The 23280-nt window shown below is 40.7% G+C and overlaps 2 protein-coding genes across 2 annotated transcripts; one reads left to right on the plus strand and one right to left on the minus strand.

Moving 5' to 3' along the window:
* The first annotated feature begins 569 nt into the window (after positions 1-569).
* LOC110383163 (26S proteasome regulatory subunit 8) lies at positions 570-1946 on the plus strand. Its single transcript, XM_021343912.3, has one exon. It carries the CDS (start codon positions 677-679, stop codon positions 1883-1885), a length of 1209 nt encoding a protein of 402 aa, XP_021199587.1. The 5' UTR covers positions 570-676; the 3' UTR covers positions 1886-1946.
* A 262-nt stretch (positions 1947-2208) lies between these two features.
* LOC110383162 (vitellogenin receptor) lies at positions 2209-23191 on the minus strand. Its single transcript, XM_064041401.1, has 36 exons — positions 23051-23191; positions 22675-22871; positions 21919-22082; positions 21225-21336; positions 20535-20711; positions 19814-20077; positions 19390-19487; positions 18690-18797; positions 18099-18283; positions 17455-17647; positions 16814-16976; positions 16237-16386; positions 15665-15814; positions 15009-15134; positions 14509-14653; positions 14058-14167; positions 13548-13640; positions 12914-13066; positions 12060-12401; positions 11512-11610; positions 11267-11426; positions 10973-11058; positions 10496-10638; positions 10004-10080; positions 9424-9605; positions 8921-9073; positions 7698-7932; positions 7179-7334; positions 6765-6867; positions 6143-6271; positions 5424-5650; positions 4612-4945; positions 3590-3756; positions 3239-3319; positions 2784-2868; positions 2209-2355 (listed from the first exon to the last, which is right to left on the minus strand). Exons 2-36 carry the CDS (start codon positions 22868-22870, stop codon positions 2248-2250), a joined length of 5454 nt encoding a protein of 1817 aa, XP_063897471.1. The 5' UTR covers position 22871; positions 23051-23191; the 3' UTR covers positions 2209-2247.
* Between the last annotated feature and the right edge of the window lie 89 nt (positions 23192-23280).

A 23280-nucleotide genomic window follows, 5' to 3' on the forward strand; every position in this document is an offset into this window, starting at 1 on the left:
TTGTTAGTTACATTGTAAGTATTTCTGGTTTCGGTTTTATGTGGTATTTGAAAAATTAAAACGTTGACTTATGTGATGAGTTCATTGACTGACGCATGACAAAGACAGTTTGTGATATGAAAATAAAGGGGATAAAATAATGAGGATAAATATTTTGTGCTTAGAATGTTGTTCTGAGTGTAAGTATTCTGTACAATATTTTACAATATTAATATATAGCTGCTAGCACCTATATGCCGCCAAAATATTACTGTTTATAACATAAGTTTCAGAATATGTACTAGTAGTTTTTAATATTATTTATGAACACATCGGTTAATATATCACAATAATATGAACGCATTATATTTATAATGTTGCAAGACTTTAAAACTTGAAAAAGCAATGGTAGTTTTAACAAAACATTAACAGTCTGTTTTTGGTTGAATATATATTTACTTAAACAAAAAATTACTAACATTTTATGCTTCCTTATTTTTAAAAATAAGTTAAATAAAACCCATGAATGAGTTTAGTTACTATATAAAACGAATATTTAAAACGCCATGGTAGGATTGCAAACTTTGGAGCGTCACACGTCATCGTGACTCGGAAAAATATTGTGCGGCCGAAATTATTGTGTTGGGTGCGCATACAAGTGTTTTATTATTGAATGTGGCTAAAATAACTTAACAAAATGACTCTCACCAAGATGGAGGTGGATTCGGGGAAAGGAGAAGGATTTCGGCCATACTACATAACGAAGATTGAAGAACTGCAACTGATCGTGGCCGAGAAATCTCAAAATCTTCGTCGTCTGCAAGCCCAGCGAAATGAGCTCAACGCTAAAGTTCGTATGTTGCGTGAAGAGCTGCAGCTGCTGCAAGAACAGGGCTCCTACGTCGGCGAGGTGGTCAAACCCATGGACAAGAAAAAGGTGCTAGTCAAGGTGCACCCCGAAGGTAAATTCGTGGTAGACTTGGACAAGAACGTCGACATCAATGATGTGACCGCCAACTGCCGCGTCGCGCTCCGCAACGAGAGCTACACGCTGCACAAGATCCTTCCTAACAAAGTGGATCCTCTAGTATCCCTTATGATGGTTGAAAAAGTTCCTGATTCTACTTACGAGATGGTTGGAGGTCTAGACAAGCAGATCAAAGAGATTAAAGAGGTAATCGAGCTTCCAGTCAAACATCCTGAGCTGTTTGATGCTCTAGGTATTGCTCAGCCTAAGGGTGTCCTGCTCTATGGTCCCCCTGGTACTGGTAAGACCCTCCTTGCTCGTGCCGTCGCTCACCACACTGAGTGCACCTTCATCCGTGTCTCTGGTTCTGAGCTTGTGCAGAAATTCATTGGTGAAGGCAGTCGTATGGTCAGAGAGCTCTTCGTCATGGCTCGTGAACACGCTCCCTCTATTATCTTCATGGATGAAATAGATTCTATTGGTTCCTCTCGTATCGAGTCCGGCAGTGGTGGAGACTCTGAAGTACAGAGAACTATGTTGGAGTTGTTGAACCAGCTTGATGGATTCGAAGCTACTAAGAACATTAAGGTCATCATGGCTACCAACAGGATTGATATCCTAGACCCTGCCTTGCTCAGGCCTGGTCGTATTGACAGGAAGATTGAGTTCCCCCCACCAAACGAGGAGGCTCGTCTTGACATCTTGAAGATTCATTCTAGGAAGATGAACCTTACTAGAGGAATCAATCTGCGTAAGATTGCCGAGTTGATGCCTGGAGCATCTGGTGCTGAGGTGAAGGGTGTATGTACTGAGGCTGGTATGTACGCTCTCCGTGAACGCAGGGTCCACGTCACTCAGGAAGATTTTGAAATGGCCGTAGCTAAGGTTATGCAAAAGGATTCCGAGAAGAACATGTCTATCAAGAAGCTTTGGAAGTAATTCATATATTTTTTATTGTATGCTATGTCTTAGGAAATTAATAAGTTTTTTATAATTAAAATTGGGTTTCATTTTCGCTCCTATTAGTACAAAAATAATACCAAAGAATCTAATATTCAACATTTATTTGTACTCATTAAGATCAACTTCATACAAAAGCAGTATAAAAAATTCTAAATACACAGAAATTATGCTTAATCATAATTAGGTATTAAAATATCCATCTGAAGTAAAATCATTAAAATAATTTAACAAATGACAGGCTTATTTCAAGCCACAATATTAATACACACATTTATACATAAAATAAATTATTAGATCTATAAAAAAAATATAATTTACTTAATTAAATAATTACAATGTTAATTTCGTATCATTCTCCTGCTTTCTTTATCATCTAAATCTGATTCCGTGTCAGACAAATCTTGCTGGGGTGGTGACACTGGCATTGTAAAAGGTAGGCCTCCAGTCTGTAAAACAAAAAAATATCATTAATACATATTGCAGTAAGTCTGACACCAGTCTAACCCAGGGGTATCAGGTTGCCTGGGTAACTAGGTTCCACTAGGTGTTATATCTGTTACAGAATTGTGTTGGAACTAAGAACAGGCAAATAAAGAGGTGGACAATGACTTTTCAGAACCAAACAAAAGTAATTTTAGAATTCCTTGTACCGTTTGTATGTAACTAGCTTCACATGGATAATTAGCCTATATGTTATTCTAATATACATAAATTATGTATAGGCTATATATCTACTAACAAGTTTAATCAAACACATCCAGTAGTATTTTCGTGAAAGAGTAACAAACATACATACATCCTCACAAACTTCTTCGGCGTGTTCGCCTCGAACAAATGTGCCTTTAGCTTATACCTAAAGAATGTATGTACTTACGTTAGGTCTAGTACTCTTCCTGAAGGAGCTGTAATACATGTTTCTCATGTACTGCAAGGGGTTGACGAACTCGTGCGATTTGCCCCTGGGAGCAAAAATAGGTAATTTCTTAGTTGCCCATATCTTTTATAGTAAGGAATAACACTGTTAGCGTGGACAAGATACTTCTGTGCCGTTGGGCTAAAACCTCTATATCACACTAGACTTGGAATAATTTTTATTGTGGATAGTTTTTATTACAAAGAAATATAAAAAATAAAATTTATTCCGGACATATAGCGCCATCTATTGGTCAAACTAAAAATCTGCCGGAAGTCACTATTCCACGCGAACGAAGTCGGGGGCAAAAGCTAGTAGTTTATATTACAGGGTGGATCCTATCATAATGTCAAATATAGGTAATATAGGTAAGTTAGATTTAGAAACCTTACTGTGTAAGTTAGGTAGATACTTACCCATTAGTCTTTATCTGAATTGCAGCATCGGCATCAGCAGGAAAGGGCGACGACTCCATAGACGTGTTCTGGAATCGGACCCTGAAAATAAATTAACTTTTTTAATAAGGCAGTTTTTACGCAGAGTTCCTATATCAGCCTATCTATGAATATACTCCCACATGTAGGTACTCCCTTTAGATAGGTGGTATTATAAGGTGTGTATTTAAAATTAATAAATGTGAATGAAGTACCTTAGCAAATTTTCAGCCACATTAAATGGCTGAAAATATGCCCACAGCCTTTTTAAGCACTAGTTTTGCCCCTAAGTCATACAGGTACCTAAGATTGTGTATCTACAAAAATACTCACTGCGTATAAGCGGAAGCCCTGTTCCTCTTGGGAACAAACACGAAGTGGTAGTAAACGAAGACGCACAGATAGATCACCACCATCACCATGACCGCGATGATGACGGTGAACGTCACGCTGTGGGCCGAAGCCAGCTCCTCGTATGACCAGCCGTTGAACAATGGGAGCTAGAGGGATCATTAATAGTCAATCATTATACAATAATACGTAGTAATTAATTGCAAGTCATCAAAACACACATCAAAAAGTCGTTATTTTCAAGAAAAATTACCACATCTGAACCTAGTCCTTTTTTTCACTTTCACTCGTTTTAAAAACGTTTTAAAAAGTCGTGGTGGCCTAGTGGGCAAAGAAAAAGTCGTGGTGGCCTAGTGGGCAAAGAACCAACCTCTCGAGTATGAGGGCGCGGGTTCGATTCCAGGTCAGGCAAGTACCAATGCAACTTTTCTAAGTATATCTTAGACGAAAATGACTGTGTTTCGGATGGCACGTTAAACTGTAGGTCCCGGCTGTCATTGAACATCCTTGGCAGTCGTTACGGGTAGTCAGAAGCCAGTAAGTCTGACACCAGTCTAACCAAGGGGTATTGGGTTGCCCGGGTAACTGGGTTGAGGGGGTCAGATAGGGCAGTCGCTCCTTGTAAAGCACTGGTACTCAGCTACATCCGGTTAGACTGGAAGCCGACCCCAACGTAGTTTGGGAAAAAGGCTCGGAGGATGACTCGTTTTAAAAACTAATTTACTACGGTTCTTTAGTTTTCATAATAGTGGTTAGTTTCATAAGTATGGTAGCATATCATCTTACCGAGGGTAGAAACAATTTGAATCTAGATAATTAAGGATACGAAGATCAAATTCTATCAATGATATCGTATCGCTTTTTAGTTGAACTGGACAAACTTAGTAGAGGCCGACCATCAATAACGTTGACCTCAATGCCAATACACGGTAAAATTACCATAAACAGCTCGGATAATATAATTTACCTTACTAACGTAATTATGTGAAGAAGATAATACTCACAAGTTTCTTATCACCAGCAGGACACTGTCCATTCTTCGCAAAAGCGCCATCATCACACAAACACTTAGGGCCATCATCATCCAACGCGCACACATTATCACAGACCAGCCCTTCACAGGCGTTTTCCACATCGTCTCTCTGTATGCTCTCATGGCTTAGCACAAAGGTATTAGCGTCAAAGACTCGGAAGATGAACGTCTCACAGTGTTTGGGCCCGAAGAGGAGACACCGGCTTAGACGGAAGGAGTTGGCTACTAAGTAGTAGATGTAGTCTTCGAAAATGGCCAGGCCGTGCGGTGCTTGTAGTTGGGGGTGGTCGGCTAAGATCTTTTTGCTGGAATTGTAGAACTGTTGGTTAGAGGTCGATAGGGGGTATTGTGGTTGAAGATTTAAGTTTCTTTTTATGAATACCTAGGTTTTGAAAGCACCAAACTTTCTCTAAAAAAAAAGTGTCTTGGAACAGTCTTACTGCCTAAAGCAGTTTAATTAAAACTCAAGGTTAAAATTAGTAAAGAATTATAGTAATGTGGCTCTTTTTTGTAATACCACATCTATGATCAGAAATGACATACCTACCTACCTAATACATTGAGTCTAACCCGATTCAATTATTTTACGACAATGTAAACAGATAGTTGTTATTCATGAAACCTGTGTTTCGCTGATCTGGCAGTGTGTAAATATACATTGTTATATGCAGATCAGATATTTGCTAGTTATGGACGCAAAATCTACAGGCTTGGGAAGGTTGCCCATATCAGTTTCTTCAAAGCTTTCAACCTTTACTACCAACTAAATCTCACAATACTCACTGTCCATCCCCCTCATAATCCATCCGTATAATATGCGCAGGCCCAGTCTCAGCTACATACAGCTTCCTCTTGAAGCTATCCACAGCTAACCCGGTGCAGTTGCGAACAGTAGTCAGGTCGGTGACTCGACGCCCTGCGAGAGTGGCTGACCAGACCACGGACTCCAGTTCTCTTGTTACGCAGTAGAACATCAGGTTGGAGCTGGGGTCTACTATGAGGGCTGTTACCTGGGATGAGTAAAGTGAAACGATGTATTTTTTATTTGGATAAGCAATGAAGGACATGCAAAGCACTGGTACTCAGCTACATCCGGTTAGACTGGAAGCCGACCCCAACATAGTTTGGGAAAAAGGCTCGGAGGAAGGAGAATGAAGGACATGCAAAAAAAAAATGGTAGATAGAAGTCATCAGTTGTGGTGCTACTCATACTTAGGTACCTACATACTAAATAATAAAGCTCAAGAGTTTATACATTTGCTTTTTTTTCAAACGCGCTTGTCTCAGGAACTATTTTTAAAGATACTCATGACCATAATAAAAGTAGCCCACATCCATCCTTGATACAGGAGTTAATAATTAACTCTTCATATGCGCGTGTGTGCGCGGAAAAAAATCCAAGGGACGCGGCTAAAACCGCTGGTAGAAACTGGTTAGAAAATATTGGTCTCAGACCCATTATTCTTAAAATAACTGTAAAAGCTCTTTCTAAAAAGTCATACCTTAGCATCAGAAGGCAGTTTCTGCAGAACAGCGCACCTCTTCCTCTTGACGTGACAGACTCTCACGCGGCTGTTGGCGGGCGTCGTGTCCACGAAGTATACGTTACCTGTCACCCAGTCTACTGCCACCTGGTGGAAGAATTGAGAGGTTAGTATAGGAAAAGTCAAAATAACGGATCCCGTTCGGTTTATCCGTTTAAGAGCTATGTTGCCATAGACAGACAGACTCGTTTATACTAAGTTAAACTTTTTGCGACGGGTCTGAAAAATAATATCTACAGTTCAGTTCTAATTTGCAGCATGTAGAACCCTTAGGTCTCACCAGGACATTATATCCATTCCTTGATATTAATAATGGCGTCCACGGCCGATTTCGGCCACGGCGGCTATTCTCATTTAAGGAGATCAGCCAGCTGCGCAGGACATATTATAGTGCACGAGCATTTGCGCAGACACAGGTGCACTCACTATTCTTTCACTCTTATAGCCCGATGGGACGGTAATTCGACACGACCGGAAAGAGATCAGGATATTACCTAAGACCTTAAAACCTAACCGATTTACATTTGTTACCATAGGTTTGTCAGGAAGTTGGCACCAACATGTGGGTGAACTTACTTACCCTTGTGGGTACTCCAATATTAGTGACTGCGATAATATTGTGGGTGCTGTTCATTTCAACTAGTTTCCCTCCTTCAGCTGATGTCACGTACAGTTTCTTGGCCCTGAAGAAAAAAATACATAGGTATTTACCAAAACCGCATCAAATTCTGTTGGGTAGTATTAAAGATTTAAGCATACTTACATAGGGACATAGAAAGAGATTAACGTCGTCAAAAATCATCAAATGACCCCTCCCGCTGTGGGTTAGCAGCGGTGAGGGAGTGTCAGACTCTTACTGACTAAAAACCGTCGTGTTCCGTCGTAGGCCTTTTATGTAGCAGGGCCGCGGTAACTCTATCGAACAATCCCGCAGCCCCGATAGATATTGTTAGACCTTGTTTTATGCTATTTAGTAATAGTGATGAAGTCGCACCTGACATTATAATCTATATCAGTGATAGCGGAGGTATCCTTATCGTTGTACTCGATGGCTCCGTAGCCGTCAGCTGAGATGGACCTCACGGTGTTCCCCGATACGTACAGTATTGCCATGTTCCCTCGGATAGCCTTGCAGGAACGACGGTCTGACCTGAGGAGGGTAGAGTATTTGATAGCTATGATCAAATATTTAGATATAAGCTGCTGCTGAACATAATAGACACACTTTTTACTATCCTGGTTTATCGAAACAGGTAGTTAGGAAACTATTATCAGGGTTCGCTGATTAACAAAAATCGTACTAGTGAAAATTACATAAATGACATACATTACAAGCCTCATAAGCCTCCTTCCTGCTAAGTATTTTTAATATCCCATGAAGGAAAATCTTCCCTATATGATCACCAGTAAATGGTAAGACATGAAAACTGAATTAACAGCAGAAGGGTACTGTTCATGCTACATCAACACCCCATACTTACTCAAAGAAACATTTAGAAGATATACCACTTACCTAGGCGCATACCCATGATGACAAGTGCACATAATCCCCTTACTAATACTTCCATTAGGCATCTCTTTTACCACATTCACACATTCTTGAGAGCAGACATCTTCAGTACACTCGTCAATGTCCTCACAACTGGTCTTATCTTTGGACAGCTTGAGGCCGAAGGGACAGACACATTGCCTGCCTAGGGGCGTTGGCTGGCACTTGTAGGAGCATGTGCTGTTGTTGCAGGCCGTATCTAAAAAATATACATTAAGTTGTATTGTTTTGTCGAGTCTAGTTCTCGGACTACAGTAACTTTAGATTTAGAACTTAGAAAAATAGCATGCTGGTTGTGACTCCTGGTATAGGGATAACTCTCAACATTATGAAATCATCAGCTTTATATGAGCAAAATATGAGCTTTATGTACTTACCACCACAAAGTCCTTTTAAGCCGTTTATCATCGTGTTTAATATAGCATACTACCTTATTAGCTGTCACCCTGGTACAATCAAATATGATCTGTATGTCCTTACCACAGAGGCCACCTTCGTCGTCTGATCCATCAACACAGTCATGCTTGTGGTCACAGAGCTGCCTCCACTCGAGGCACTGCCCGCTGCCGCAGAGGAAACCCTCGCTGCAGTCAGCTGGAGAGTGGACTATTGGGAACAGCTGGTGAATCTAGTTCACGGGAATATGATCTGTATGTCCTTACCACAGAGTCCACCTTCGTCTGATCCATCAACACAGTCGTGCTTGTGGTCACAGAGCTGCGTCCACTCGAGGCACTGCCCGCTGCCGCAGAGGAAACCCTCGCTGCAGTCAGCTGGAGAGTGGACTATTGGGAACAAGTTCACTGGAATATGAGCTGTATGTCCTTACCACAGAGTCCACCTTCGTCTGATCCATCAACACAGTCGTGCTTGTGGTCACAGAGCTGCGTCCACTCGAGGCACTGCCCGCTGCCGCAGAGGAAACCCTCGCTGCAGTCAGCTGGAGAGTGGACTATTGGGAACAGGTGGTGTATCTAGTTCACTGGAATATGAGCCGTATGTCCTTACCACAGAGTCCACCTTCGTCTGATCCATCAACACAGTCGTGCTTGTGGTCACAGAGCTGCGTCCACTCGAGGCACTGCCCGCTGCCGCAGAGGAAACCCTCGCTGCAGTCAGCTGGAGAGTGGACTATTGGGAACAGGTGGTGTATCTAGTTCACTGGAATATGAGCCGTATGTCCTTACCACAGAGTCCACCTTCGTCTGATCCATCAACACAGTCGTGCTTGTGGTCACAGAGCTGCGTCCACTCGAGGCACTGCCCGCTGCCGCAGAGGAAACCCTCGCTGCAGTCAGCTGGAGAGTGGACTATTGGGAACAGGTAGGAGGTTTTGTTCACTGGAAATAAAGAGGAAAATTGTTAGATTAGTTCGCAATTTTTATTTAGGTTTATAAAGACATTAAAATTTCAAAATGGACCATCTTTTTGCGAAATATTTTCGAAGATAACTCGAGGTAGTAGAACTTACGCGAAGGTCTTGCTTATTTAATAGAGCGTTGGACCCCTATAACACTTTTTTTGGAAAAGATGATGAGCAGTTAAAAAAATATGAAGAATTAGTCCTTTGTGTACCTATTCTGACTTTTAGCTCATAGTTTTTGGTTCTGCTGTAAATAGTTTTTTATAAAACCCTGCTACGTGTATTCTGCAAAAGCTGTTCAGGGAAACCTGGCTTCTATGATCTTACCTCTAGCACAAGCATCAGGGGTCTCGTCAGAGCCATCGACGCAGTCCCTCTTGCCGTTGCAGAGCTTGCTCATGGCGACACACAGGAGCTGCTGACCGCACGCGAACATGCCGTGCTGGGCACAGCGGTAGTCGCAGCCGTGCTCATCCGTACTGCCGGGACAGTCTACCTTCATGTTGCAGCTGAATGGAGAGGCGGGGCAAAGAAATATTGAGATTCACATATTTAGAGGTTAGTACATGAAAATATTATAAAAAGATACTTGGAGTATCCGCGGACTGCATACTTTTAGTCGGCCGAAAAAACATAGAGGATATACATGCAGTTAGTAAACATGCCAATGCTTTTTACTGAAGGGTAGGAAAACATATTTATAAAACAGACAAGTTAGATACGTATAGGTATGTATGTATGTATTACATGTGACTGACTGGATATAATTTCACTGATTTTCACGAAAACTAAACATGCGGTTAGACTTTTAAAGAGTGAAGGGTGATGTAGGCAATGTAGATTTTGTTAGGACACCCGCCACCAAACAACAACACAAGTTCAAGAATAAAGAGCTTTAGCATCTAACCGGGCGGTAAGCGGCAAACAAATGCTAGTGTTGTGTTCACAAGCGTACTCCCACGGAGCACAGCGCGGGGACTCCTCCTACGGACGATGGGGGAAAAGCATTCATGTTTACAGGTAACTCTAAGAAATTACTGGTTAGATGGGTGGCCAAAAGGCCTACGTTCAGCAGACGGAAACTGGCTGACACGATGATGATATCATGAAGCAACTGCAGAGCCAAGCAAAATGTATGTGCATAAATATGTAAGTGAATACAAAACAGATTTTTCAAAGTCCCACATAGATCTAGCACATATGTACAGATGTATATATTCAGTTATAAGACTTAAACAAGGTGCAGCAGCGTAAGGAAATCAAAAAGCAAAATTATTAACTTAAAGATATCTTTATATACAACTCTAACTTCTTCGCAATATCTTCTAGGAGTCATCTATGTAGTTAACTATTGTGTCTGTAACGTGAACAGCGAATTGGTTTAATTTGTCTAACATACCACAAACTCCACAACTTGAGGTTCCTCACAGTCTTCTTCATCAGAGAAGTCCTTGCAGTCCTGGTGACCGTCACACCTTCTCCGCAGCTCTATGCACTCCCTGTCCCGACACTGGTAGAACCCTGGGCTGCAGGTCATGTTCACTGGAAATGGAGGCAACTCTATGAATTCGAAGATGTGATGGATAAGCGCTCAGCAATACCAATGTTTAGGGTGGTGAACATGGGCAAATTTCCTCAAATTGAGAGAAGCCTATGTACAGCAGTGGACGTTTTTGGATTGTGAGAAGATGTTTTTGGATTGTGATTGTAGACTTAAGTACCTACAGGTTCTAAGGATCTTGGCAAATAAAGACTTTTTAAATGATTTTTTTAATATTCAAAGGCGAAATTCTCCAATGGAAAATGAGTGAGAGCAAATGTGTATTATCTAGAAGACTAGATATATTTTTTCAAGGATCGTAGAAGAAAAACATACCGCAATCAACTTCGTCAGATCCATCATTGCAATCCTGATCACCGTCGCAAGTCCACGTCTTCATGATGCAGGATCCCGATGCACACCTAAAATCAACATCTTTCAGTTATTCCCTGCGGTGTCATCTGTATTCCGAAGGAAGTGAGGGGAAGGGGTCTCTTTGACTGTGTGAAAGATGGATACAGAGTTACTATCGAGACCTGAGTGAAAATCCGCTAGTAGTTATGATAGTAAAAAATTATGGGGACTCTGTGTCGCTGCATGTGCTAGCTGTGCCAGTGGCTTGCTACTCACATGAACTCATTGTCTGCGCAGGAGTGAGTGTCGCAGTCGGCCGGCAGCTCGTCCGACGCGTCGGGGCAGTCCGCGCGCCCGTCACACTGCTGCCAGCGCGGGATGCACACAGACCCGTCCGCGCACCCAAACTCTGTGACGCTGCATGTGCTGATGGCTGCTACAAGAACAATATCATTATTAAAATTTAACTCTGGAGCAAATTAATCTTCAAAAGTAAGCAGGCCATATCTAAACTCACTTACTTGGTTTTTGGTAAAAGGAGCACAGTGAAGCTTTCTCTCTGTTAATGCACATACCATGACAGAATACTTCGTTCGGCGCACAAGCAAGGGCTGGTTCCACTGTAAATGTAAACAGTCTACGATGTAGCTGAAGCCTACGGTGCAGCAGTTGGACTACGATGTAGCAGAAGCCTACGTTGTAGCAGTTGGATTACGATGTAGCAGTAGCCTACGGTGTAGCAGTAGCCTACGGTGTAGCAGTAGCCTACGCTGTAGCAGTAGACTACGACGTAGCAAGAGCCTACTGTGTTGCAATAGGCTACGGTGTAGTAGTAGACTACGGTGAACCAGTTGGACTACGATGTAGCAAATCCCAGAAGTCTGCTGCACTGATAGTCATCGTGATATTAAAAGAAATAGTGTATATTGAGTTGTAAATAGCTTAAGTGTTCACACTGCACCGTTAGCAAACCAACAGCAAGCATTACGCGTGATACGCAGTTGCTACGGTGTAGCAGTCTAAGTAATTATTATGATATTCTTGATTAATCAAAAGTTTTTATACTCACTTATACACCCTTCTTCATCCTCCGACATAGGACAGTCGACCCTCCCATCACATTTGGCACTTTTCTTCACACACACATTGCTTTTATGGCAAAGCATCATATCGGATGCACAGACCTCCAACTTCGTGCATTGCCCATTAATCATTAACAAGCCAGGGGGGCACAAACATTTGTACCCCATTTGGAAGTGTAGGGGGTCTTGGTGGGGGGTCTCGTGGGCTTGTTGGACGCAGACGTCAGAACAGGGGTTCTTTAAGCAGACGTGGTTTAAGAGGGGGTCTTTCGGATCCGGGGGGGCTGTAGTAGCTTGGATTAGGAGTTGTGTGTTGTTTGGGAAGAGACCTGAAAAAAATATTGAATTAGTGAAAATGATCTATTAGTGGTGCAGATTTCTGATATAAAATCATAGAAATAAGACAATTTCAGTGGTTAACCCTCATTAAATCACAGTGTTTCAGGACTGTAGAATGTTGAATGTTGCAGCCTTTTTATCGTCCCACTGCTGGGCACAGGCCTCCTCTCACACGGAGAAGGATTGAGCATTAATCACCACGCTTGCTCAATGCGGGTTGGTGATTTCAGACTTTATAGTCCAGGTTTCCTCAAGATGTTTTCCTTCACCTTTTTATCAGCCATTGGTGTCTAAGATATACTTAGAAAGTACATACAAACTTAGAAAAGTTGCATTGGTACTTGCCTGACCTGGAATCGAACCCACACCCTCATGCTCGAGAGGTTGGTTCTTTACCCACTAGGCCACCACGACTTTTTGGACTGTAGAGTTTATATAAAAATGTTTTTTTTATAAATAAGTTTAAATATACAACTAAGAATGCTTCATATAAAGTTCTTACCAAGATCGATCCTGCGTATTTCCTGCGAGGTCTCATGTATGTCGGACCAGAAGAGTCGGGTGGTGCGTCGGTCTGTCCAGAACACGTAGTTGTCAGCGATGGCGAGACTGGTCACAGTTGTCGATAGCTCGCGGTGATTCTCTCTGCCGGTACCTGTACGATATACAACATTATGTAATATCCATAAAGTAATTGGTAATATCTAAGTATAAACATGTTTTTTATATAATACAAACGTAACTATACCAACGGAAATTAAATAAAAATTACATATTTAAAAAATATTTGACGGTATGAGACTGCAAACTCGTATCTACTATTATCATATTTTTCATAGCATTTGAATCCATTTTATTCAGTGCGCAAACTTTGTCAACATATCTAAATAAGTTAAAAGGATAAGTATATTTTTATTTTGTTGTGTTTTAGTGCAAAAAAAAAAATAGTTATTCATAACGAAAGATGTTCGTTTTTTATCTGCGCGGCGGCATCGCGAAACCCGTTTACTTACACTAGCGCAGGTCCAAGCGCGTAACAATAGTGTCCATATTTTGCTGAATTATGTCAAGAGAATAAAGAGGACCAATCACAAGACCTGGCCAGACGGGAAGATGGTATTTAGTCTCTCACTAACCTTCAGGATGCATGTAGTCGATGACGCCGTTACTCTCATCAGAAATGTACACCAAGTCCATGTGTTGCACGTAGCGAAGACGCACGTGGGGACCTACAAAAAAAAAATTGGCCAAAATATGACAGTTATCTACAATCCATCTACAAATGGAGCAGATAATTGTAGATGGATTGTAGACCATGGTATGGACTGAGGCAGAATGAAACACGTAACATATAGTTTGTTAAGCATGAATGTAGGTAAAGGGATGGAGAGGGATAGGAAGACCAAGAAGGGCTCAATTTGTAGAATGACTGCATACAAGCCAAAAATAAGTATATGGTTTAATTTCTACCAATTGCTTATATATTTGCAAAAACTTGAGAAAATGTGGCTATAAGAGAATTTTGCAAATTATCACAGGCCTATCATGGCCGTGTTATATAAACCTGCCAATCTAAAGCTAAATACAGGCTAGCTTCAAGCAACTCGTCTGGAATCCCAGTCCAACAGCCTAAACAGATGATTTACCTCTCAAGTTGTTCATGATGACGTGCCTCCGGTCCTGCCCGTCGAGGCCGATGCTATCGATGTGGATCACATTGTGCATGTCACTTTCCACCACTGCCACCATCATCCTCCTGGAACCAAGTAAATAATGGTGATTAAGACCGTTTATAGCAAGAAAGCTGTTAACCGATGATGATCTACTAACCTTCTTGCCAGAATTCAAGTTATAAATAAATGAACAACCTAACAAATAAATAAGAACCTTTTTACAAAAAATAATAATAATTTGACTTCAATAGATAATATAACCTAAAACTTTCTCCTAAGTATGAAAAATACTACGCTAAAACCCACATCAAAATCAGTTCATCTAAATTTGAGATGGTGGCACTCAAAAATACCTACATAAGTATGTCAAACTGGGAATTTTAAAGTCGGCAAAATACAACATATTTTTTTTAAGTTGACTCACCCGTAATCCGGCAACACACACATGCTGATAGGCACCTCCTGGTCTTGGAACCTGTACACCACAGCGCGCTTCTGAGTCCTGAGGGAGACTGCTTCTACCACGCGACGACCCTCGTCTAATACGTATAGATTGTCTGTCACGTAGTCTGGAAATAAAAGATTACTTTAAATAGAAATAGAAAATGTTTATTTGCTAAGAAAGTTGGTGATTGATACACCCGTGCAGCGGAGAGCACGTTAATGTCGGTCCTGCGCCTGATCTCTTTCCGGTCGTGTCGGATTGCCGTCCCATCGGGCTATGAGAGTGAAGGAATAGTGAGTGCACCGGTGTCTGCGCAAATGCTTGTGCACTATAATATGTCCTGCGCAGTTGGCTAATCTCCTTACAGCCGCCGTAGCTGATAATCGGCTGGCACGCCATTAGTATTATTATCACATACTCATAGCCCGATGGGACGGCAATCCGACCCACCGGAGAGAAATTAGGCAATAAACACTTACCATAATCCATATCGAGGACATTATCTAACCCGTTATAGACGAGCAGGTGAGTGATGCCCAGCGTGAAGTCCGTCATGTTTATGTAGTTTATCGTACGGCGCTGTCCGTCGTAGATGAATAGCGAATCTGGGATTAGAACGGCAAAACATAGAGCACTTTGTATAATAATAAGACCTTTATGTAACACAACTATTTTTCACAAAAGAAAACTGCTTCTTTTAATTTTTTTTAAGTTTAGTTTTTCTCTTTATTGGGGTCGGCTTCTTAGTACCAGTGTTTTACATGGAGCGACGGCTTATCTCACCTCCTAAATCCAGCTACCTAGGTAATAATACCCCTTACGCTAGCTCTTCTCAGGGATCAGTCAGTTAGGAAATGCCGACACCAGCTTTCTTACTATGTCGTGTAAAGATGATGTAATGTCCGACTTGCAAAATAATGATTTCATTTCATTTAGTGACGCTATACAAGGTATGCAAGGTATAAGGTATCTGGCAGATAAAGGCTGCATATAATTTCTGAAAGATATTGCTATTCAAGACCTTTGTAACCAAAAGTTATACTTTATCAGATAAGTTTCTGACTTTAATGTTGAAAATGAAATGAATGAACTTTATTTGTGATCTTTATGTGTAAACGAAGTCAAAGAATCTTACCTCTAGTATTATCATAAGCCATAGCTTGCACGCGGCCTATATCGAAGTGTGTCGCATGACACTCGGGGTTGCCGAGCGACGAGTGCTGGATGCGAGTGAAGAGTTGCTGACCAGCCACCACCACGTACTGGGCGCGGTAGCCTGGAGCATCTGAAGGTCGAAAGAAATACCAAAGAGTAGAGGAAAGATGAAAAAGTTGAGACAGAAGTTGAATTAGATTTTGGAGACTTTCGAAGAGCCTATGTTAAGTGAGAAACCATTCCATTTTCAATCTTTTATTCGGCCTTTAGTCCGTTTAGGCTCATAAATCAGAATGAAGGTGAATCATATCAGACAAACTTCGATTTGAATCAATAAAAAAAAAACAACCATCAAGTTAACCATCGGCCGACTGTTTGCGCTCAAACAGATTTTTAGATTTAATATCGGTTCGTGACGATCTCGTGTTCAATTTATTGAATACCTCTTTTTAAAGGAGTTACAAATACAGAAAAAAATTAATTGCTACTGAAAAACTGAAAAAAAAATAGCAAATCAAAGAAAACACATAAAAGTAGCTGACAAATACTCACGATGACACACGTTATTCTCGATCTCCATACCATCGGGACATGCGCAGGAGTGCGTGACGTTCGACGTGACGAGACACAGATGGGAACAGTTGTTGTTGCTGCACGGGTTCGAAGTTCTGTCCATTAGGACTGGATGGTACATGTGCATGCCTGAGGGATAATTTAATTTCTTTTAACCGACTTCAAAAAAAGGGGGAGGTTGTCCATTCAGATGTCCGTATTTTTATTGTGAGATACTGCTAATGGTAGGACGTTTTGAGTAAAGGGAAGCATAATTTTACTGTAAAAATGAAAGATGCAGAGAGTTGTTTTGTAAAATGGACAGGCCTTTTTGCTTCATCCTTATCCTCATTTTGCCGTCTATTAAAGAAAACAGGCCGGCCCTAATGCTGCTACAAAGCAACATCTCGTATGTAGCTTCTTGAAATAACGTTAATGTCCATAATAACATCTCTAAAAATAAAAACAGTTTTTCTTCTAAAATCTTCAAGAATCGCAAAATTTTCCAGGCCCAATTCTTGATACCCACATACAGTTTCTATAAAGGACAAAGAGCCCAAATCTCCCAAAAACTCACCAAATATAGGTTCATTAAGCGTCAACAGCACATTCCTCTTCTGCGCACTTCCGTGCAGTTTGTCTGTGGTCTGCAGGCTGTTGGTGGTCCAGTCGCTCCAGAATACGGTGTTCTCGAACACGGAGATCGAGTAGGGGTGGTGGAACGGCTCTTCGAAGAGTGACTGTGGAATATTTTGGGCGTATAAAGATCTTACTCAATAAAATAAATATATCACGACAACTTTCGCACACATGGTAAGTTTTCAATTAACTTGTATATGGGTGCTAATACAACTGATATACTACATATAGCTACACATAGGTATACATATATATAAATACATTTTGTAACACCCAGACCACGGCCAACAATCATGCTCATCGCACAAATGTCGACCGGGATCCACTGCTGAACGTAGTCCCCTGACGGTGATTTCGATAATTACCAGTTAACATTGATATTTCCAGGTTTTAAACCTACTTATTTTGGTTTTCAGTGTTCAGACAAAACTGCCATGCTCCAATTCTTGTTTAAGGCTGCCTGTCTAAAACAAATCTCCGCTCCTCAATCCTATTGGTTAATATTTCTCAGTTTCTCCACTCCGCAGCCTAGCTCCGCTCCGGTGGACAAAACCCTAAAATAATCTCCAAAATACTCACATAAACATGCTTCCCATTAATCATGACGACTTTGACGGTCTTATCCACGAAGTAAAGGCGTCCGTTTGGCGCGTCAATAGCCAGCCCAGTGGCGAACATCTCCATATTGTCCACCAGGACATCCGGCCGGCTACCGTCCATGCGAGCGGACATTATGACTGCACGTTGATGCCAGTCCGCCCAGTACATTTTGCTGGAGAAGAAGTAATGCAGTTAGAGGTATGTCTAGAATATTCTAGGTGTAGAGAATTCTTGGAAATATTGTTGGCTTGCGATATACATAAAGTGAAAATGGTGCCATACGCTTAGGTACAATCATGGATGACGGAAATGAGGAAGTGTTCGTGCTCTCCTGTATACTCCCTTATGTACTTCCCCTTATTTACTTAATAATGTGCTAGCCCCTTATAAAATATAACCATTGTTCCTCGGGATAAGTATAGCTACAGCTACAGAGAAAGAAGTATTCAAAATCGGTTCAGAAGTTTCGTAGTTTTTACGGTAAAAATTATTCACGAAAAACGGGCACTTTAAGAGGATTGGTTTAAGGACTATTTGTTTCAATAGGTTTTTGCAATAGAGTTTTTTTGCAATAGAATTAGTCTAGTACACATGAATATTTTATAGTAAAGTATGTAACATACCCGTTCCTCGCATCCAACGTGACAAATCTGGGGTGTTTGCTCTCAGTCTTGATGGTAGTACATATGGAGCCATCAGCTCGACAGGCTGAGATGATCCCTCGCTCCGCGTCGCTGAAGTAAATGTTCCCGCCTAGGTAGTCTACTGCGATGTCTCCCGGGTCTTCTAGACCTAGACCTACTAGCACCTGGGAATGGGAGTTACTTTTAAAATAAGGTATTAGTTCCTAATCAGATTTTTTGCTGTCCCACTGCAGGACACAGACTTCAAAGAGAATGAATCACCACGCTTGCGTAAGATAGGCACGCCCAATTTCAGACTCCGGGCTGCTTTATAAAAGTTTCTAAAACCCACAAAGCGATTTCGGCCCGATCCGGCAATCGAACCCGAGACATCGATCGTGCATAGAACAGCAGTCGCACTACGTGACGATTAGACCAACGTGCAACGGGGCAATGAGTGACTTAAGTAATTTAAATTTTTGAATCAGGGTCCAAAATAACGGATGAATGAACTGAATGTTAATGAAATAAATCTTGTATATTATTTTATGGATACAGATAATGGGAGCAGATAGAAGCTTATGTTCTCACCTGTTTAGTATCCTTGACATCATCAAGTTGTGCTTTGAAGATGGACTGGTGACCTTGAGCCGACTCCACCCAGTAGATGTATGTGCCGTCAAATGATACGCCGTGAGCCTGACAAACAAAATGATCAGTAAGATATAGGCAAAGTCAAATGTTTTTATTGCAAATAGGCCTTTGCAGGCTCCTATGAAACGTCACACTAGTTGCACGGTTCCTAAAAGTAGGCCTAGCCAAACTATTGTTTGTTTGAAAAAAGTTACATATGTGCATTTTAGGTATTTATTGTCTTTATGTGTGCTGTGGGCCAGTACTTTAAAATATCACCAAGGTCTAGTGTTAAGGTTTCTATAAATACTCTTAAAGTTGCATATAATTTTTGGGACTTAAGGGAGTTAAGCTACAAAGAGACTTTTGTATGTCGGACAGATGACCTACATACATAATATGATGTCCTCCTAGCCGATTATCGGGTACGGCGGCTGTTCTCATGTAAGGAGATCAGCCAGCTGCGCAGGACATATTGTAGTGCACAAGCATTTGCGCAGACACAGGTGCACTCACTATTCCTTCACTCTCATAACCCGATGGGACGGCAATCCGACATGACCATAATGTGATACATTACATATACACATAATAAGTATTCAGGTCTTATATTCCTATCAGTATCAAGGACAATACTACTAGAATACTTCATCCGTACCTGTTTCATGCCTGTGGCCACTGTGACCATCTGTTTAGACTTGATCTTCAAATATCTGATGTCGTTGCGAGTGCTGAAGAATAACATGGCTTCCGGTCCTAGAAAATATTATAGAGTTAACTTTTGAATCAGTTATGTCAACCATACAGTTATCGGCAAATCTACCCCGAAGTTGGCCAGGTATGAACGGTTGAAAATGTACGAACAAACAAGTCAGGTGGTTGACTCTCTAATATACAAAGTTATTTGCCAAAAACTTTACCTTCAACATAGACACCACGATTTTATAACGACCAAGCAGGAATTTAAAGTGAATCAAAAGTCCAGTCGATTGATATCAGTTACGTATTATAGGTGTTAACTAAAAAAAATACTTTGACTTGTAGTCAAGAACATACAACTCAAAAAAAGAAAACAAACATACCTGCCGCATAACACAGGTATCCATACTCATCCTTCGTATACCCTGGATCACAGTTACAAGTATAATGTCCATCAGCATTGACACACGTATGAGAACAGTGGGGCCGTTCTAGCAGACACTCGTTGACGTCATCGCACTGCTTTGTGACGTAATTGTACTGTCTCATGGACACTGAGGGGAGACAGAGGCAGGTGGGTCCGAAGCGTTCAGGAGCGCAGACGGTGTCGTTGCCGAAACAGTTGTAGTTTGTGCACATCGTGTGCCCTGAAAAGATTGGTTTGGTTGGATCACGGGTGGAAAATTAAATATGAGGCCGAATGAAAGAATCTCCTCAAGTTAGGTTAAGGAAAGAAATCACCGATAGGTAGACATTAAGAGTGAAACCTAGAAATTGTAACTTTTCGGAAGGAAGATACATACAGAATGTTGCGGACAAAACCCAAATATTTATTTAGCAAAAAGATTTAGTATAAAGACATAAACTTGTCCAAATAATAAGAAGTAAATTCTCAAATCATTAAAGCCCAATTTCGAGTTCAATGTTCAACGTAAAACTGTCGTTTTGTTTTCTGTTAAAATAGGCCTTAGACGAATGAACTAATCAAGGTTTAATTTAGTGCGGAGTAAAAATTTAACCTTTCTTTGACCCTATTATAATGAAACTTGAAGTAACCCCCCAAAACCGCGAAAAACAAATCCACAGGAACAGTAAAAAACTCACAGTTGACACAAAAAGGTCCTTCATCACTACCATCCCTACAGTCCTGGATGCCGTCACACATCATGCTGGCTGGCAGACAGTATGAAGAGTCTAGACACCTGTAGTTCCTCTCATCTGGGCTGGACAACTCCTGGCACGAGTGACCGTCGAAGTTCGGACGACGGGGGATTAGGTGACCTGTGGGATTTTATGCCATGATGTAGTCTTGAAAGGGTTATAGATTAGAATGAAATTGAGAAGCAAAAAATATCGTGAGAATGACAACTGAGATTATTGAACAAAGATTACCAAGACGAGTAGATTAGGCCTGTGTGAAATGACAAACTTATATGCTGTTAAGAATGAAACGTGGGAAGTTAGTGCCTGAACACAAGTTCTTAAGATTACAGCTGCACGAAAGCTTGAAAGAAACATAGATATGCTACACTCACAGATATTATAAAGATAAGTTCAAGAGTTCGTTTGTTTGAAAACGCTTATCTCAGAAACTACTGAACCGATTTGATAAATTCTTACATTTTTAGATTCTCCGTTTATTGAGAAAAGCTACAGGCATGGAATTGATGACACCGGCAGCAGAATCTAGGAAAAATATTACATAGAGGAGGTACCCTAGAAACGAGACTTTATCCGAGAAGTAGTTCCTTCAAAAACAGTAGAATTTATGAATGATAGAATTTTAAAACTTACATAAATCTACATCGTGTTCGTCGCTCTTGTCCTCACAGTCGTACACGCCGTCGCACAGCCACAGGAACGAGATGCATTTACCGTCGCCGCATGGAAACCCCTTGCAGGTTGACTGTACATAAACATAAAAAAGTCAATGCGGTTTTCGCGAAACTCAATGGCGACTAGTAACTGGTTGATAACTTAAAACGGCCACCAAAAAGTTTGACAATTCCGAATTCCAAATTCGCATCATAGGCAACGACTATTTGTCCTCGGAAAAAAATCGCAATTAAATAAATAAATCTAACACAATAAGAAAAACTTTCATATTAATGCAAGACCGGGATGTGGGTCAAATTAACATTCCAAGATCTTCTTACATACATAGTTAGGTAGGTACAAGTGAAGCTAATGTAAGCGTGTTAAAAATAGAAGACAACGCGGCAAAATTACCTTACTTTTTTTAAAGTGCAACGTTCTGTTTTGAAGTAAGCCAATAACTTCAGACTACTACTACCTACTACTACTTCAGACACGGCAAAGTCATTTGAAGAGAATTACACGAAAAAGGCATATACAGCGATTATCTTGAAAAAGGTTAACTTTTGCCCAGTGTATCCCATGGTCAAATTTGTCCATATTAACCTATACTATCACGTCTATCACCTCATGAAATGATGCGCTCTACTTACAAGTAACCCTGTATACTTACATTACTTGAAACAGACGGCACCTGAGTGCAGTTAGCCTCATCACTGCCATCATCACAATCAGCCTCGTTGTTACAGATCCAGGTGAGAGGGATGCACTTCTTCGTGTCCTGACAGATGTACTGGTGCGTCTCGTTGCAGTGTATCTCGTCTGGCTTGTGGTCTACTGCGAGGATAATTAAGGGGAGGATTGGCAAGACTATACTACATACATAATACAAGAACATTCGTCGACGTTTACTCATTCGGTTAAATAACGAAGGCTAACGCTTTTTAGGAAGCAGAAATGAAATGTGATTATTGTTGATTATGTAGATATGGTTAACACAATGATAAACAGCTTTTTGTGTATTAAGTATTCATTATTATGTCATAGACTTGTTGACACGAATCCTATCAATTTCACACTGCCTAATATTTGGCTAGAGATTTTGCACATCACGAGCTTCGTCATTACAAGGTACCTAATGATAAAAAAAATAACACATAAAACCGCTGCAAATTACTGAGATCAAAATTTGAAAACTAAACGGTGAAACGGTGTACCTACGTTCGCAAGACTACCCGCTATAATCAACGTCATCATAAGTTATGTGTAAGTACCTAAGCATTACAATTGTGAATATCAAAAGAAAACAGTTTTATATTATGCATGCATAATGCCTTTTTCACATATGATACATTTTTTATGTATTTAATGCTCCTCAAAAACACATTCCACCAAAGTGCCTACGTTTAAAAAAAAAGTAACGACTTACTGCAAAAGTTTTCATCAGTCCCGTCTTCGCAATCCACGAATCCATCACAGTATTGTAAATGGGAGATGCAGCCGCCCCCCATGCAAGGAAACTTGTCTTCCCCCATACAATCCTCTTCGAAGACCTGCAGCTCATCCACGAACTCACCACAGCACGCCGCCACGCATAGTATTAGAATTATACTTTGATATTTCATTCTAGAGGACAAAGGAAATGATTAACCCTTGATGATATGTGTATTTCTTACATGTCAAGGTAACTTTCGCTATATTTTGATGATTAATGTACGTAATTAGTAAAATAATTTAACGAACGTTAAAAATACTCGTTAACTTTGAAATGAATATAAGCGAGGATGGAAAAAAATGCTACTCACTTGATTATTTTCTATAGTTTCTTCATTGGTAAATTATAAGAATAATATATTGAATTAAAAATTGTTATTTTATTATAAATTGAATATAAAATTATTTAATTATGTCTTCACGTGGTTTCACGTGGATGCAAGCAGGGCGGAAGGCCAACAAGGCGGAAATTGGTGATTTTTTTTGAGAAAAGTTGAAGAATATTTTCTTCTACCCGCTTTTTCTCAATAATTACGTGTAA

Source organism: Helicoverpa armigera, chromosome 25, assembly GCF_030705265.1.
Source record: "Helicoverpa armigera isolate CAAS_96S chromosome 25, ASM3070526v1, whole genome shotgun sequence".
Classification (NCBI taxonomy): domain Eukaryota; kingdom Metazoa; phylum Arthropoda; class Insecta; order Lepidoptera; family Noctuidae; genus Helicoverpa; species Helicoverpa armigera.